This window comes from Camelus ferus, chromosome 14 (assembly GCF_009834535.1).
Source record: "Camelus ferus isolate YT-003-E chromosome 14, BCGSAC_Cfer_1.0, whole genome shotgun sequence".
Classification (NCBI taxonomy): domain Eukaryota; kingdom Metazoa; phylum Chordata; class Mammalia; order Artiodactyla; family Camelidae; genus Camelus; species Camelus ferus.
In genome coordinates, this window is record NC_045709.1 from 9,235,703 (window position 1) to 9,253,044 (window position 17,342).

The following is a 17,342-nucleotide window of genomic DNA, read 5'->3' on the forward strand; positions in this document are numbered from 1 at the left end:
TTTTAAAGTATGCTTTTACATTAATGTCCAGGTATAATCTGATACCTTTGTTACCAAATTTTAGTTTAAATCTAATCCCGAGACTTTTTTTTTCTCTTAATTAGACTTTTATTATAAAAGTAATCCAAAATATTATAGAACACTATTAAAACCTGTTTTTCTCTCACAATTCTCCCTGCATCCTACTACATATACATACAAAATCCTCAAAGGTAAGAATTAGTACATTTTTACAGTACATTTTCCGATATTTGTATGTATTTTTAAATTTCTTTAACACAGCTGAGATCATAGCATATATACTGCTTTGCAACTTTTTTTCCCACTATTACATAGCATATATATTTTTTTAATTTTTTAACACCTTTATCGTGGTATGGTTCCTGTACAGTAAACTGCACGTTTGAGTTGTACACTTTGATGAATTTTGATAGATGTATGCACCCATGAAACCACTACTACAATCAAGGTAGCTAACATTTCCACACTCCCCAAGAGGTGCAATTTTCAAACTCCCAATTTATCCCTTCCAACCCCCTTTAACCCTGGTAACCGTGGGTTTGTTCTCTATGTCTGTGAGTCTATTTCTGTTTTGTAGATAAGTTTGTTTGTATCCCCTTTTTTTTTAGATTCCACATACAAGTGATACCATATGGCATTTTTTCTTTCCCTTTCTGGCTTACTTTAGTTAGAATGACAGTCTCCAGATCCATCCATGTTGCTGCAAATGGCATTATTTTATTCTTTTTTATGGCCAATTAGCATTCCATTGCATGTATATACCACATCTTCTTTATTCAGTCATCTGTCAACGGACATTAATTTGGGTTGTTTCCATGTCTTGGCCATTGTAAATAGTGCCATAGCACCGATATATTGAGGGCATCTTTAAAATGTCAGCACATAACATGTCTACCTCATTCTTTTGTGAGTAGCTGCATAGTAATGTTAAGCTATACCAATATTTCCGATTTCTTACCATTACTAACAATGCTGTGATGAGTATTCTTAATTGCATATATTTATGTACTGATGTAAGTTTATGGAATATTATCCTGGAAAAAAATTCCTGAAAATAGAATTCCTGAGTCAAAAAGTAAACACATTTTAAATTTTTATAGTGGTTCCTAAGTAGCTCTATGCAGGGATTGTACCAGTATATACTCCTATCTCCGTTTAAGAGAGTACCCATTTCTCCAAACCCTCAACACGCTGGATATTATCAGTTTTTTAATCTTCCCTAGCCCAGTGGATGAAAAGTGGCATCTTGTTTTAATTTATATTTACTTAGTTATGAATGTAGTTAGATTTATTTTATTTTATATATTTTTATTTTAAATATTATTCATTTATATTTTATTTCTTTGGACAGTCCACGTTCTTTGCTCATTTTTCTCTTGAGTTTTTGGTCTTTTTCTTACTGTTGGACACTTTCTAAAGTGAGGAAATGAACCCTCTCAGATATATTACAAGTGGGTTTTTTCTGCCATTCTTTCTCTTGACTATAGGATGTTTACTCTAATAGTTTTAAATAGCCCAAAATGGTCTTTAAACTTTTGTTGAACCCATCTGCCCTTTCACAGTAAATTATATCTCATCTACAAACGGACAGGTTTCTATTTGTGGCCATTTTATGTAGGTAGTTACAGATATATTTTATTTAATCTTGAAACCCCACTTGATTTTTCAGTTTTTTGTGTACATTTCAGTTGTTTCAAAGAGCTTTTAAATGTTATGTTTTTGCAGGCCTCAGACATCCAGGCAAGGACAGTAGTACTTACCTGGTCACCTCCTTCCAGCCTCATTAATGGTGAAACTGATGAGACTACTGTACCAGAGGTCTATGGTTATGAAATTCTGGTCTCAAGTACTGGAAAAGATGGGAAATATAAAAGTGTATATGCGTAGGTATTTGTTATGTTTTACTCCTTCCCGTTATATAAGTTAATAAAGAGTTTAATACTGATTTTGTGCTATTTTCCCTCTTCATGCTTTTGTTTTGCATCTATAAATTGACCGGTGATAGTAATTTCAATGTAAATAGTCCAAATGTCAGCTGGTTCACATTTCTGTCTACACTCCCTTGGACTAATCACCTTCATCAGCCACATTCAACTTTTTTATTTTTCAGTAGGCTTCCTAATAGTCATAAATTTAAATAAAGACATAAATTTAAATTGTATCATGTAGAAGCTAGGACCAGAAATGGAGAACTCTTATATTGTGAACTCATGCAGTGTGGTATTGCTCCTTTAAGGAGTTGGACTTAATTCTTATATGTACAAGCTCATGTCCTATTGTAAAATGAATTTAGTACCATTGTTCTTCATTTGTGTATTGGTATGTTAATAATAATATTTTGAAAACATCATAGTCCTCTTTTCTTGGTTAAAAAGTGCATTATATACCAAGAAGCCTTAGAAAGTGTCAGTGGCTAAAATTATGACATTCATGACTAACAGTTGTAAAGTATTTTCCTGTTCTTATCCATATAGGAATTGCTTATTCTGATGAAAAAGAGTAAAGTCAATTACTAGGTATAATTTCAGCCCCAGGAAGATTGTAAAAGAGGTGGTTAGCCATTTGAATGATCATAATTAACACAGAACACTAGATACATCAGACTTCCTGGTGCCTTTTTTCAAAAAAAATAGCTAGTATGGGGAAGAAAGGAAAGTGAAACTGCTCCAGTGACTGTCATCTAGTAACAGGTTATAAAAATACCACATCTCCTTCTCTCTATTGAGACTTCCTTGTGTTTCTTCTGTTTCTTTTTCTTAAAAGAAGCAAACCTACCTAAAGGGTAAACCAGGGAATAAAGTCCATCAAAATAAAGGTTTCTTTTGATGTTAAATGGCTGTTCTAGTTCGATATGGCTGCTTCCTAAGAAGAAGGATTTATCTCCATTTGCAGCCTGACCAGAGAGCACAAGAGGAACATTAATCAACCTTAGTCACCTGGTTTACTGTACACCAATTAAGGTCTCTCTCTGAGGCTGCTGCTACAATTGCTCAATTCATTAAGGTGTACTTCCATCAATGAGATATGTTTTCTTTCTCATAATCACTGGTTTTGATTTGAGAAACAGGATAGCTGGAAGGCAAGTAGGAGTGGGATAGAAGGTAAGAGGAAGAAGTCCGTAAAGTAGAGAGGAGAGGAACTTGGCTGAAGGAAATGGAACAGAGAACAAGGGTTTCAAAAAAAAAAGAGAAAAGAGGCTGTTTTGTTGACTACTTACCCAAATAATAGTAGTATCAAATGATTATTTAAGAAAATGTATGCTGTTATATTTGAAAATGTAATAGTGGCCATGGGAAATACTTTACTTTAAATTATGATTCACTTTTTTTCTTACCTAGTCATTAAACATTTTTTTAAAAGTTCTATGTTCTATTTTAAATAAAATTCAGTAGTGGCAGACTCCTTGTAAAAATTTGGTAATTTTTATTTCAGTAGTACATATGTTATTTGGTGTTTTCAGTATATGCAAATGGATTTTAAAACAATTAAAAATAGTTGCATTTCTCCAATAAACTATCTTCCCTAATTCTACCAAAAAAAAAAAAAATCTGGCTTACACAACTGATTTGTTTAGCACACCTTTTTGTTTTAAAGTGGTATACAGGAACATACTTAAGTTTGTCACATATCCTAATTACACAAATTCCGTATTAGTACAATCTGGATGTGGTTCCAGTTGGTTAAGTAAGAAGCAGTGTAATTTTATAAAGTACCACAACTGTAGTGTATATAATACATATCCTCTGGAAATGCTTTGTTTATCAGACAATGAAATGTTACCTTTTTTTCCCCCAGAGGAGAAGAAACAAATGTCACTTTAAATGATCTCAAACCAGCTACAGATTACCATGCAAAGTAAGAAATTCCTATATGTTGCTTTTATATAATATAGCATAGAGATTGTTTGTTTTTAATGATTTCTTTAAAAGTCTAGGATATAATTTAAATATTAATTTCGGATTGAAAACATGGACTTTGTGGACTTTTATTTTTCTTTTGGTGTAAATATCAGTACTTTCCCCAAAAAACAAAAACATTTAACTCAAATGTTATATTGAAGGGTTAATCACCCTGTTTGTAGGATATAGGAATTAGAACGAATATACAGATAATGTGTATAATATGTCTGTAGGATCTAATTTAGCGCTGGAAAATTATTCCAGCTTTAGAAATTTTTATAAAATAGAATCATAAATAATATTTGGTTCCTACTTATGTATTTTTACTCCATCCTATTTTGTTAGAGTTTGGCATATTAAAACTCTTAGAATTTCATAACATTTAATTGGGGTAACTTAGAAACTGCTGTTTTACTCTGCACAATTCTTCTGTTATAATTTACTGAAATTATTTGTAGACTCTAGGGCCTCCCCAGCTGTAACTCAGTATAATGATTTAGTCAGTCACCTCTGTTTATAAAAAGAACACTTGTAGTTGGGATTATTCCTATTGAACTATTAAATTAAGTCTTCAATTATACAGCCTATGAATGAACCCAAAGTATTGTCCAACTTAATGCTTTTCAAACTGTGGATTGCAACTATTATTGAATCATGAAATTAATTTTGTGAGTTATATTCAGAATTTTTAATTAAGTATAATCAAAAGGAGTAAAAAGTATCAGTATATTATCCTTCTTATAGTGTTTCAGGATACTTGTGTGTGTGTGTGTGTGTGTATAAATACATATCACAGAAACACAGTCACAGTTTAAAATGAATTTCTCACTTGGGGCAGTCAGAAAAAGATGAAAGCCGAGGGGGGCGGACAGCTCAGCTCAGTGGTAGAGCGCATGCCTAGCATGCACGAGGTCCTGGGTTCAATCGCCAATACCTCCATTAAATAAAAAAATAAACCAAATTACTGTCCCCCCCCAAGAAAAAAGAAAAGAAGACAAAAATTTTAAGAAGAAAAGAACAAGATGAAAGCCACTGGTCTGTTCTATTTTTCTTTTTTTTTTAAGGGTCACCTTTTATTTCTGATATGCATATTTTCTCAATAGAACATTTAGAGGGCACCTTACTGACTTGCAGGTACTTAAAGGTAACACTGTAGAACGGTAGGATATAGTGATTCTGCAGGATAAATGTTTATTTTTTATCACCTTAGAGTTCAGGCAGAATACAATTCTATAAAGGGAACTCCTTCAGAAGTTGAAACCTTTACTACCTTGAGCTGTGAGCCTGACATACCTAATCCTCCGAGGATAGCCAATCGGACCAAAAATTCACTCACTTTGCAATGGAAGGTAAGAATATTCTCTATGGAGTATTTCCAACTGGATATTTGTTTCCTTTTTTTTTTTTTCCCTGTAGTATTAAACTTCAGTTGTTTTTGGAGTCAAAAGAGGTTTAACCTAATTTGTTCTTGTTCTTTACATATGGTAAATAGGCATTTGCTTCTTATACCTTAAAATAACACTCTATCAGTTTTTCCATGTTTTATGTAAATATAGCAGAAAAGATTGATTTATAATTAGCAGTCTTTATACTGAATATGTGGTAACACAGCAGGTCACAACAGTAATTCTCAAGCTCATTACTGCTTTCTCTAATATTTTATAATGACACCTTTATATCCTGAGTTTTATCCTAAAATGAGATTAATAATAACTTAACTGGACTCGTAGTTCTAAAAACATTAATATGATGCCGTAAACGAGGAATAAAATTATTTTTAACAGAATAATGTATTTTGTAATATATAGATATTTGGGCCCAGCTACACAGGAAGATGTAATGAACTGGATAGACACTAGACAGAACTGGTAATTCAAATACCACAAAAATCATTGTCATTGGTGATATGATTTTCTGAAATGATACATAGATATTGGTAAATTTCTGAACAAAATTGAGTACAGTCTTTCCCTTGCACAGTAGTTGCATTTGAGGGAATATAATAACTGTTAAAATTATACCAAAAATACCTTGTAAAATAGAATTAGGTTCTAGACTGTAATAATTATAAACATATTTCACCTATGTGGATGTCCAGGAGCACATTCAAAAGTCATAGAGGAAAAGAACAATTCTTCATTGCACTGAAATAAAAGTGAAATTCTTTAGTTCTAGAGTGATTAAATACTGGAATAAAATGACAAAAAGACTGAAATTGTTACCACTGAAGATTAACAGGTTGATGAATTAGCAATCTTGGGCAGTTGACACACGGAGTCTAGAAACAGAGATCCAGACTGTATGCCTTCTTGGAGTTCCTTTCAGCATCCTAGTTCTTTCTCTTTGGTTGTATTATGTAATATTACTTTCAGATTGTAAACTGAGTTTTAATGAAAATGACAGGATCAACCTGAGGAGCTTAAAGCTGTAAGACCTTTTGATAAAAGGCAAAAAGATTTTTTTAAAAAGGATTATAAAAGTTAAGATAGTTCTTAATAAAAGAGATTGTTCAGTGTTCAGAAAAGTTTGTGTAGCCTCTTGCTTTGTTTTCTTGCATTCAAAGGATTATGGGAGGATACATGTATTTCTGTATTCCCTGTGCAGATTTTTCCAGGGCTAAATCCCAGAGAATATGTGTGACACAATAGATGCCTTAGATTAGATCATCACAATGTCTTTTATAAAGGTACTAATTTGTACTCATTTTGTTTGTTTTTTGGTGTTTGTTTTAGGCACCTAGTGACAATGGTTCTAAAATCCAAAGCTTTATTTTAGAGTGGGATGAGGTAAGTAAATTTAAACTTTTTAAGTTAGGCTAAAAATGTATGCATATCATCAGGCAGAAATAACATTTTTGTTTAATAGGTTTTTTCCTCTTTAAAAACAATATGAATGGTTTTCTGTGGTATGTGTCGATTGATTGTGTTTAGAAAACATTACTGACTGAACCTCCCTATGTTTTTTTCAACTAAACCAGCATCAGAGCTGTCACTTGGTTAATTACCTTAATTAATTAGTTTTTATTTTGAGGGGGAGGTACTTTTTTTTTTTTTACTTACTTTTAACGGAGGTGCTGAGGTTTGAACCTAGGACCTTATGCATGCTAGGCATGCACTCTACCACTGAGCTATACCCTCCTCTTTTAACTGGTTAATTACCTTGATGAAGGAATATTTTCTTTCACATCAGCTTTAAAGGCAAGGATGTTCATTTACTGTGGCTGCTTTAACAAATTAACCGCAAACTGGATGGCTTAAAACAACACTTTTATTCTCCTATAGTTCTAGAAGCCAGAAATCCAAAATGGCTTTCACTGGGCCAAAATCATGGTGTCACCACAGCCCTGCTTCCATTTCCTAGAGGAGTATCCATTTCCTTGCCTTTCCAGCTTCTGGAGTCTGTCCTCATTTTTTGGTTCATGGTGGCATCAGATTGCCTTTTCTCCCCCTGCTGCACATCGCCTTCTTCCCCTTCTGTTTTCAAGTCCTTCTCTACCTCCCTCTAAAAAGGCAATTTGTAATTCCATTTAGGACCCGCCCAAATAATCAAGGATAATCTCTCCATCTCAAGAGCCTTAGTTTAACCATTTTGACAAATTATGGAAGGTATTTGATAAACTTTATCACCCATCTCAGTTAAAACTCAAAACAAATTAGAAATAGAAAGGTAATTCCTTATATGATAGTTTTATATTAAGTGAAGTACCATCACTAAATAATGTCATTTCTAGTCAAAGCAAAAACAAGTCAAAGTTGCCAGTTACATCCACCTTTATTTGACATTATTCAGGAATAATGGTTAATTAAATATGGTTAATACAGTATGATTTGGAATCAAAACAAAAGGTGGAGCTGTGGTGGGTGGGTTGGTGGGCAAAATTATTATTATTTAGAGATGATACGATTTTCTGTTTAGAAAACCCAATAGAACCAACTATAAGCACTATTAAAACTAGCAAGAGAGTTCAATAAAACAACCAGATACAGACTAAAGATTTTCTCTGAAGCAGAGGTCACCCTGACTGCCCTTTACCTCTACCAATACAATAAAGAGAAATGGGTAGAAAATGAAAAACTTGTCTGTTTTCTGTAGCACCTTAAATTTCTAAAACTCTTTAATTGTCCTGAACTACAGACTTTTCTCTCTCCCATCTTAATGCCTGTAATTTGGGTTTTTCCTTTCTGTTTATACTCTTTCTGTGTTAAATCTAAGTGGTAGTAGCTCTTTATTAAAATCTTTATTATAAGAAGCTTAGCAGCTATCTAGGTGGTTTGGGGGTGGGTAAGGGACCTTTTCTTAAAACCGTTGCATAGAACTTTTCATAGGTTGAGGAATGCTGCCAGTTATGCATATCAGAGATAACTCTATTTCCACCACTACCAGTTCCCCCATAGAGATTGTGGGGTCCATACCAGGAAAGAGTTTCTTCTACTAAAAGCCAGAGAGGTTTAGCGTCAGCTGTAAAAAAGGGTGCTTAGTTCAAGAAGCTATACAGAGATGCCTACCCTTCAGTTTTTGAATTCTGCATTAATGAACACTGAGTATCATATAAAAGATATGTTATCTCAACTTTCTCTTGAGATTCATGACATGCATATAAAATAAAGATAACTTTTTAATGTATACTAGGCTAACATGTTACTATCAAGTACGAATTAATGTGGATTCCTCTTTTTACAATAATATACATAATATATAATAACCAGCTATTTCTTTTAGGGAAAAGGAAATGGAGAGTTTTGTCAGTGTTATATGGGCTTACAGAAGCAATTTAAAATTACTAAACTGTCACCAGCAATGGGTTGTAAATTTAGACTGTCAGCCAAGAATGACTATGGTACAAGGTAAGACACATTTTAATGTAGATATTTTAGACTATTTATATACATTTATTTGTATAAATTACTCACAGTCCAAATTACCCATTAAAATTTTCCTTAATTACCACTTTGTTAATATAGTTAAGATGTGTTACTAGCCTAGCAGAAGCTATAAGAAAATTTGTTAATTACATAAACTGCAGTTTTAAAAGAATGGTAATTCAGTTTTTTAGATATCTGACCTGGTTACCATAAAGATATTATCAAATACAAGATTTATTATTTGGATTATAATTAGTTGTAATTTTCCCAAAATACGTCATTTCTCAAAAAATGTCTTTGGCTATAGAAAATAATTTTTTTTCATTCCTTCTTAAAAACCATTTGTTTCAACAGTGGTTTTAGTGAAGAAGTCTTATATTACACCTCAGGCTGTGCCCCTTCTATGCCAGCAAGTCCTGTATTAACTAAAGCAGGGGTTACTTGGTTATCCTTACAATGGAGTAAACCCTCAGGAACACCATCAGATGAAGGAATTTCTTACATTTTAGAGATGGAGGAAGAAACTTCAGTAAGTATGAATATGTATTTTAAATAGGGTATTTAAAACATATTTCAGTGTGATATTAGTCATAACACAGTTAAATATTGTCACAATAGTTAAATCCTTCTCCAAATCCTTTGAAACCTTGGTTGGTAATTGTTTGGGAAGGACTAGAAGTGAGGGAGAACTCAGTCTTCTGTTTTCTTGATACATTGGACGGGTTTTGTTTTTTATGTGTGTTTGAATGCATTTTGAAGCTGGGAACAACACAGACTACATTTTAAATATGTATGCTTTGGGAAAAGTTAAGAAAGGGGAGGATCACCACAGCCTTAGACTAAGCAGCTGTAAAAGATAAGAAAAAAGCATGTCTGTCTCCTCCAGCTGTGTTCATACACTGCTTCCCCAAGTGCCACGGAAAACTTGAAGAGCGTCACATGAAACTATATATAGTTCAGCCTGAATCTAGTTACCAGTGGCTCATCTCTTATGAGCTAAACCTAAGCTAAACAAGAGTTAGGCTGTTTCTGTTAGTTATATATAGTTACATGTAGTTCCATAGCTTTTCAGAGTTACTTTGAAGCAATATGAGTCAAAAATAGCATGGTCCTTCCTAGGTATATACGCAGGAGAATTGAAAACACATTTGTACAAAAATTTGTACATGAATATTCGTAGCAGCATTATTCACAATAAGCAAAAAGCAGGAAAACTGAAATGGCCATCAATTGATGAATGGATAAACAGAATGTAATATATCCATTCAGTAAAATATCATTCAGCCATACAAAGGAATGGAGTACTTACCTATGCCACAACATAAAGGAGCCTTAAGGACATTGTGCTAAATAAAGGAACCCAGTCACAAAGACCACATATTGTGTGATACCATTTACATGGATATAGGCAAATCCATAGAGACAGAGAGTGTATTAGTGTATGAGAGAAGAGAGGAAGCGACTGCTAACCAAAAACAAAGTATAGGCTCTATTCTGGAAGTAGGAATTAAATGATAGTCGCACAAGCTTGTAAATATACTAAAACCTGTTGAATTTTATACTTTAAAACGGGAATTTTATGGTTTGTGAATTATGTCTGTTTTTAAAATTTTTTAAATAACATTGGGAAAGTAGTGAAGCATTGTCCCTGGAGCTATAAATAACAGTGCTAAACCTAAGTGACATCCCTACCTGCTAGCACAACCGACCATTTAGCTATTCACCAAACACAACTGTGTGTTCAAGGAAAGTTAAATATGTTAAATAGTTTCTGTATAGCTCTTGCAACATCTGTCTGGAAAATTCCCGTTCTAGGGATAAGCTTACTGATGGTGGAGTTACCATTGGCTCTGACTTACCCTCAACACGAAGATCTTCTCTTGGCTACTGTACTTACTAAGAATAAGTAGTCTTCATCCTCCTACAAATGTTCAGTAGCATTTCTGGATCCATCTACTCAAGGTAGAAGTATCAAGGTGCAGAATACACTCAGCCAAGCATCAACTACATTGCACACAGTAGAAGATGAAGAAGACCTGGGTCTTTTCGCATATTCCTTATTCCTCATATTTCTGCTGTCAGACATCTAATGAAGACTTATTTTCCCTTTCCAGGGATATGGTTTTAAACCTAAATATGATGGAGAAGACCTTGCTTACACAGTGAAAAATCTCAGACGTAGTACAAAATATAAATTTAAGGTAAGCTTTGAAAGCCCTTGAAAGATTTGTTTGTTGTTCTCATTGTTCCTGTTTTAAAGCCAAGCACATGCCTCACTCACTTGGTTTCAGATCTTAAATTTTGGCCTTTCTAATGAGCTTTATTGTTTTACTTCTTACTATATGATAATGTTTCTCAAAACTTTATGTACCTAAATTCAAAACAATCTTAATGTTTTATAGAACTCTTGCAAAATCATCTTTTAAAATGTAGATGTTATTGAACATAGTCAGAATATGCTTTTTTTGGTAGGTATATCAGAAAATAGTAATGATATTTAAATGCTCTGTCAAGGGATATACAATTTCAATTGTCCAATTACTGGTAGTCACTTGATGAAGGTGATATCTAGCATGTTTCTTCACTGTAAAGTTGTTTGTTTTCCCTTGGTAATAAGTATTTTGTAAACTTCTTCCTCATCAAATTTTCACCCACTAGTTTAAACACCCATTGATAATTCTTGCCTGAATCAGTTATTACTATGATTAATGGTTGCCAAGTGGTGATTTTTTTAATTGTGTCATTCCTTCTACATTTATTAGTTGGCATTATACTATAAGGAAAAGCTTTCTCTTCTCATTTATATCAGTATGAACTCATAGACTCCTGTTTACTGAGTGGGTTATATTTTGTTGCTGTGGTTATCAATTATGAGGCTCAGATGTCTCAGATTTAGGAGCCCTGTCAAGCTGGCTTCTGAATCCTTTTGACGTCCCCTGCCCCAGTCATTCTTAGAGCCCGCCCTTTCTGGCACATGATACTCCATTCTCATCTTGTACTTTCCCTTCTTCAACCTTGGAATTGGCCTTTTCTCAAAGCACCTGGGTCCTTAAGGTGGACGGTGATATTTAGAAGTCAAGATCTGGGTTGTAAGTATACTTAATGCTATAATGGTGCTATTCTTGGGCATCCTCTCAGTAGACAAAGCTAAGAGTTAGACGTATGTATGTATGTTTTATGTGCATGTGTACACACATGCAGTTTACATGCACAACACATTTATATTCTTATTCCTATATATATATATATTTTAAATCATGGGTTCATACCAAATACCTCCATTTTAATCCAGTGCCACAGGTTAATTCTAATTTTTTCCCTTTCCTTATTTCTATGTCCCTTCATCATCAGTGAGAAACTTTGCCCTATTTATGTTCAAAATACTTATTGGGTGAAACTCCTCCTTCCCTCATATCCTTCCCTAAAGTCCTATTCAGGGTACTTAAGTTTCTACTAGGAAATGCTGCTGCCTCTGTTCAACCCACCTCCATCCCTCAGCACACATACTTGCCTCATATAGTTTTCCTGTTGGCCTTTGGACTGAATTATTTCAGGAGAAAAGTGGGGATACTCTATGTATCATTCTTCCTCACCTGAAGCAGTAGAAAGCTTGAAAAGTCTTCTATGGATATTGCTGAAATTCTGTATCTTTCCTAGTATAGCATCCATTCTAGGATATATTTTAGCTCTGACTTGCTTGGTGATACTGCTATTTCTTGGCAAATGGTGTGTGAATTAGTTAATATACCAGGTAATATAAGCCAGCCTACATTTTTCTGCAGAGGTTTTTCCAAAAATATAACAGGATGCCTATTAGTTGATTAAATTCAACATATGAATTTCCCTACCAGTGCTTGTTTGTCAGCTTCTTCCAAATAAATGATCAAAGCCACTGTAAATTGTTTTCACCATTAAAAAGCAAAGATAAATTTTATTACTCCTCAAGAACCTAATAAAGAAAATTTTTATGATAATGGAAAACTTGATTATGCAGTACATAATCATCATATGTGTTATGGTTTGTATATTAGCGTCATTTTTAAAACTGATAACACTGGGTCATTTCAATTTTCTAATACAACTTTTATATTGACAAGATTTATAAAATACCTAAGAAGTATGTAGGTACATTTATTCCAGTTTTCCTCTTATGATGTTGGATTGCATTTTCGCTTCAGTAGTGATTATCATACCAGCAGGTCTTTTAAGGGAAAGTTGTTCAGGTCTTTATAGTTTGGTAAGTTTATTCAAATTCTTAGAATTCTACCGTGTAACACCATGGTGTTATTGCCACATACAAACAAAAATGTATACACACCAATAGGAGTTAGGTTCCTTGCTGATTCACTTTTTTTAAAAAATCACAAATTTCTATTTAAAATTCCCACTGTGGCAGTCACTCTCAATGCAGGGTATAGAATTAGAATCTCCAAGGAGACAATAATAGGCTTTTCCAAAAAAGCACCCCCAAGTAACTAGAGAGGAAGTGGGAAACAATATGTCCCTAAACTACCTCTTAACAAATCACTGGATTATAGGATTATAAGAAGGGATTATATACTGGTTTATTAAATAACAAATTAAAATAGTGAGAAGATCTAGAGCAGTAGTTTTTAACGTGTGATCACCAGAGCATGCTATCAGCATCACCTGGAAACTTAGAAATGTAAATCCTCTGCCCCCGCCCCCAGATCTACAGAATCAGAAATTCTGGGGGTAAAGCCTAGCAATCTGTATCTCAGTAGGCCTTCCAGGTCATTCTGATGCTTGCTGAAATTTGAGAACTGATCTAAAGGAGGGGAAAAAATATTAGGAAATAGAAAATGATGACTGTGAAGTTTTCTAGAAGTTCAGACATTTATTTTGGGGTTTGGGGGGGTTGTATATATATATTTTTTATTGACGTTGTGTCTATTTCTGGTGTGCAGCATAATGCTTCAGTCATACGTGAACATACATATATTCGTTTTCATATTCCTTTTCTCCTTAAGTTACTACAAGATACTGAATATAGTTCCCTGTGCTATACAATATGAACTGGTTGTCTATTTTATATATATTAGTATCTACAAATCTCAAACTCCCGATTTATCCCATCCCACCCCCTTCCCCGCCTGGTAACCATATGTTTGTTTTCTCTGTCAGATATTTATTTTGAATCTGCCATGTACTGAATGCCAGCTGAGGTGGGGTTGAATCATAAAATCCTATTTCCATGTCTTAAGTTTTTCTTTTCTAGCTTGACATTGCAGTCTCCTCTTTCAAGCAAATGTATATAATAAAATCTTAACACTCTATAAAGAATTCTTAGAATACTAAGCAAAAGCAATAAAAATATTATAATGCAGAAAGTACTGACTTAAATAGTGTATCGTTGTTTGTAAAGAAACAATAAAGGTATGATTTAACATAAAATTTTGATATGACCAAGTTTACCAAATGCCAGAGTTCTAGGCACTACACTAAGAACAATTCTAGCACACTCAGAATACTGAAACAATGAAAAACTTTAGAGGACAAAAGAAAAATGAAAATAAAACTTTAAAGCATAAGAAAGCAATCAGAATTCTTAAAATCATTTAAAAGTTCAGAGGGATAAACAAGCAAACAATGCTAATTCCACCAGATGGGCCACTTGGAACCTGGGCTAGGACCTAGTGTCCAAATTTTTAATAAAAGAATTGAAGGTTTCAGAGACCAATGGCCAGTCACTATGACTCTGGGACAATAGAAAGCTGATGCCTTACTTCCTGAAGTTCTTGAAAAATAGGTTTTCAAGTAGCAGGGCTTCTTAAAGTCAAGGTCTGAGTACCTTGAGCTCTTAGATACCTTTACTTTAGCTTGTTACTTGTTTTTGAGGCCTTTTGAAAGGTGGTAAAAAATCAAAACAGTAGCTGGATCCATCAACTTCTGTTATCTTCCATCCTTGAAATTTACACATATGTCAGCATCTCTGACAGCACATAGTCATGTTCCCTCTTCCTTCTCATCTTGTCTGATGTCATTTTATGACTTCTTCCTTTCTCCTCTGCCCTGTCTAGGTGTGCCCAAGTTTAGTCCTTAGTTCTTCGTGGTATATCCCTCTCTCCCTTGGATATATCATCTGTTTGCCTTATACCAGCTGTCATTTCTGCCCTGAAGAGTACTAAATCTCCAACCTGTTCTTTTTATCACTTTCAGGCTATTCTCTTACCTTCTAATCCAAGTCTATTTTATACCTAGATTAATCTTTCTGAAACAGCTTCTCCTCCAAAGAACAATTTTCTTAATTTGATACAAGGTTCTTTATATTCTGACCTATTCAGTTTTTAAATGTACTGCCTTTCACTTCTTACTTGAACTGGCTGCCTCACCAGATTGAATACTCATCCTTCCCTGAGCAGAGCTATATATTATTCCCTTCTGCTCTTGTACTCAGAGCTTTCTTTTCTCTCTTACCCAAGCTTCCTTTTTTCACTGCTCTTGTTTGAAGACCCCATTATCACTTTAATTTGCCTTTTCAAAGCCTTCCTGGACAATTTTAGGCCAGAGTAATCTTTCTTCTGTTGCCTGATTCTTTTGATTTGTGTATTGCCTGTCTGCATAGAATCTGCATAAAAATTCTAAACTCTTTGAAGGTAAGAAGTGCACCACACTCTGTGGTGGGCACTAAATGAATGCTTTGATTATTTGTAAAATTTGGGGGGAAATAATGGTTTTATACCTTTAAAACTTTAATGGCTAACTCAAGTAAAAGGAGGCAATGCTGAAATATATAGCCTGAAACACATAATTAGTGCATCTTTATGGTATTTAGGGAGTCTGCTTTTACTTTAAAAGCTACTCTAGAGGAGAAGGGATGGGGAGGGACAATAGGGGTAGGGGACGAAGAGGTACAAACTATTAGGTATAAAATAAGCTACAAAGATGTATTGTACAATATGGGGAATATAGCAAATATTTTATAATAACTATAAACGGAGTATAATCTTTAAAAATTGTGAACCCTATATTGTACACCTGTAATATATCATATTATACATCAGCTTTACTTTAGTTTTTAAAAAAAAAAATGCTTCATCTTGTTAGGAGGTTTAAGTACACACTGTACCATGTTGAGAAATGTTTTGATTCCCTTTGTAGTCTAACTTATAAAGCAGCAGAGTGAGAAAACATCCTGCAAATCTGTCTGAATATGTGGGAGGACTGAGGAAGCCTGAGCAAACTGAACAATTGGATTTGAGTTTTCATGGGTTGCATGAGTTATTTGGGGTAATAGATTTATTTAGATCCTATTTAGATTTAGTATCATGTCATGTGATGGAGATCCCCATCTGTGGCTCATTCATTCAACCAATAATTGAGCATCTGTTCTATACAATAAGAATTCAGTAGTGATTAAAATAGTTAATACTGTAGTGGAAGAAATAGACAATAAACAAGCAAACAAATATTAGTGATAAGTGCTATGCAGGTTAACTAAACTATGGTAAGTTGACAGAATGACTGGGTAGTCAAGGAAGTCTTCTTGGAAATGACATTTAAACAGATATGAATAAAAGAAGGAGGTAACATGTCATGATCAAAAAGAACATTCCAGGCCGGGGAAATAACTGCTAATGTAAAAGACCCAAAAGTGAAATCACATAGGGCTTTGTAGGCCATGATGACGAATTTAGATTTTATTCTGGGTAAGATGAGAAGCCTTGGAGGGTTCCAAGCTGAGAATTGATAAAGTCCCTGTGGCCACCATGTAGAGAATAGATGGGACTGAGGAAATCTGGGAAAGCTGGGAAACTAATTAGTAGTATTACGGTAATTCAGTAAAGATACGATAAAGGAGACTTTGATTAAGATGGTGGTAGTAGTGAAAAACAGAGAAGTGAAGGTAGAGTTGACAGGATTTACTAATAGATTTGATAAATATGTTTAGAGAAAGGATCAAGGATCCTTCTAGATTTTTGACTTGAGTAACTAGGTGGATGGTAGTAGTGCTTTTCATTGATGGGAAGAACAGATGGAGCAATCAGATTAAGAGAAGAGTATATCAAGTTAATATTGGACTTGAGCTTTAAGTTCAGTCGAAGAGATAGGTAAACATACAAATATTAAATTTCTAAAGTCAAATATAATACTTGTATATAAAATCATATGTATCTTGCTGTACAACTTAATAGCTTGAAAAAAACAAACAAGCACTTATTATCTCAACAGTTTCTATAGGTCAGGAATTCAGGACCAGCTTGACTGGGCGGTTCTGATGCAGGGTTTCTATGAGGTTGCAATCAAGATGTCATCTGGAGCTACAGTCACCTGAAGGCTTGACTGGCTGGAGGATGTGCTTCCAAGTTCAATCAAGTGGTTGTTACCAGGAGCCCTCAGTTCCTTGCTGTCTCTTGGTCAGAGGTTTCAGTTCCTCACCACGTGGGTTTCTCAATAGGGAAGCTACACACACCATCATTCTGCTGCATTTTGTTTGTTAGAAGCAAGTCATTAGGTACAATTCAAAAGGAAGATGAATTAACCTTTCTTTATCTTTTGAAGAGAGGAAATTCAGAGAATTTGTGGACTTTTTTTTTAA

The 17,342-nt window shown here is 34.1% G+C and overlaps 1 protein-coding gene across 3 annotated transcripts in view; it reads left to right on the forward strand.

Annotated features, from left to right (window-relative positions):
- Positions 1 to 17,342, forward strand: part of FNDC3A (fibronectin type III domain containing 3A) — a 138,576-nt gene that overhangs the window by 105,254 nt on the left and 15,980 nt on the right. For all 3 annotated transcript variants that reach the window (XM_032496165.1, XM_006184128.3, XM_006184129.2), the window contains 7 exons: positions 1,747 to 1,904; positions 3,817 to 3,876; positions 5,131 to 5,269; positions 6,653 to 6,706; positions 8,640 to 8,764; positions 9,137 to 9,311; positions 10,897 to 10,983. In XM_032496165.1, coding sequence (XP_032352056.1) covers positions 1,747 to 1,904; positions 3,817 to 3,876; positions 5,131 to 5,269; positions 6,653 to 6,706; positions 8,640 to 8,764; positions 9,137 to 9,311; positions 10,897 to 10,983 — 798 coding nt within the window. The remainder of the gene's footprint in view (positions 1 to 1,746; positions 1,905 to 3,816; positions 3,877 to 5,130; positions 5,270 to 6,652; positions 6,707 to 8,639; positions 8,765 to 9,136; positions 9,312 to 10,896; positions 10,984 to 17,342) is intronic.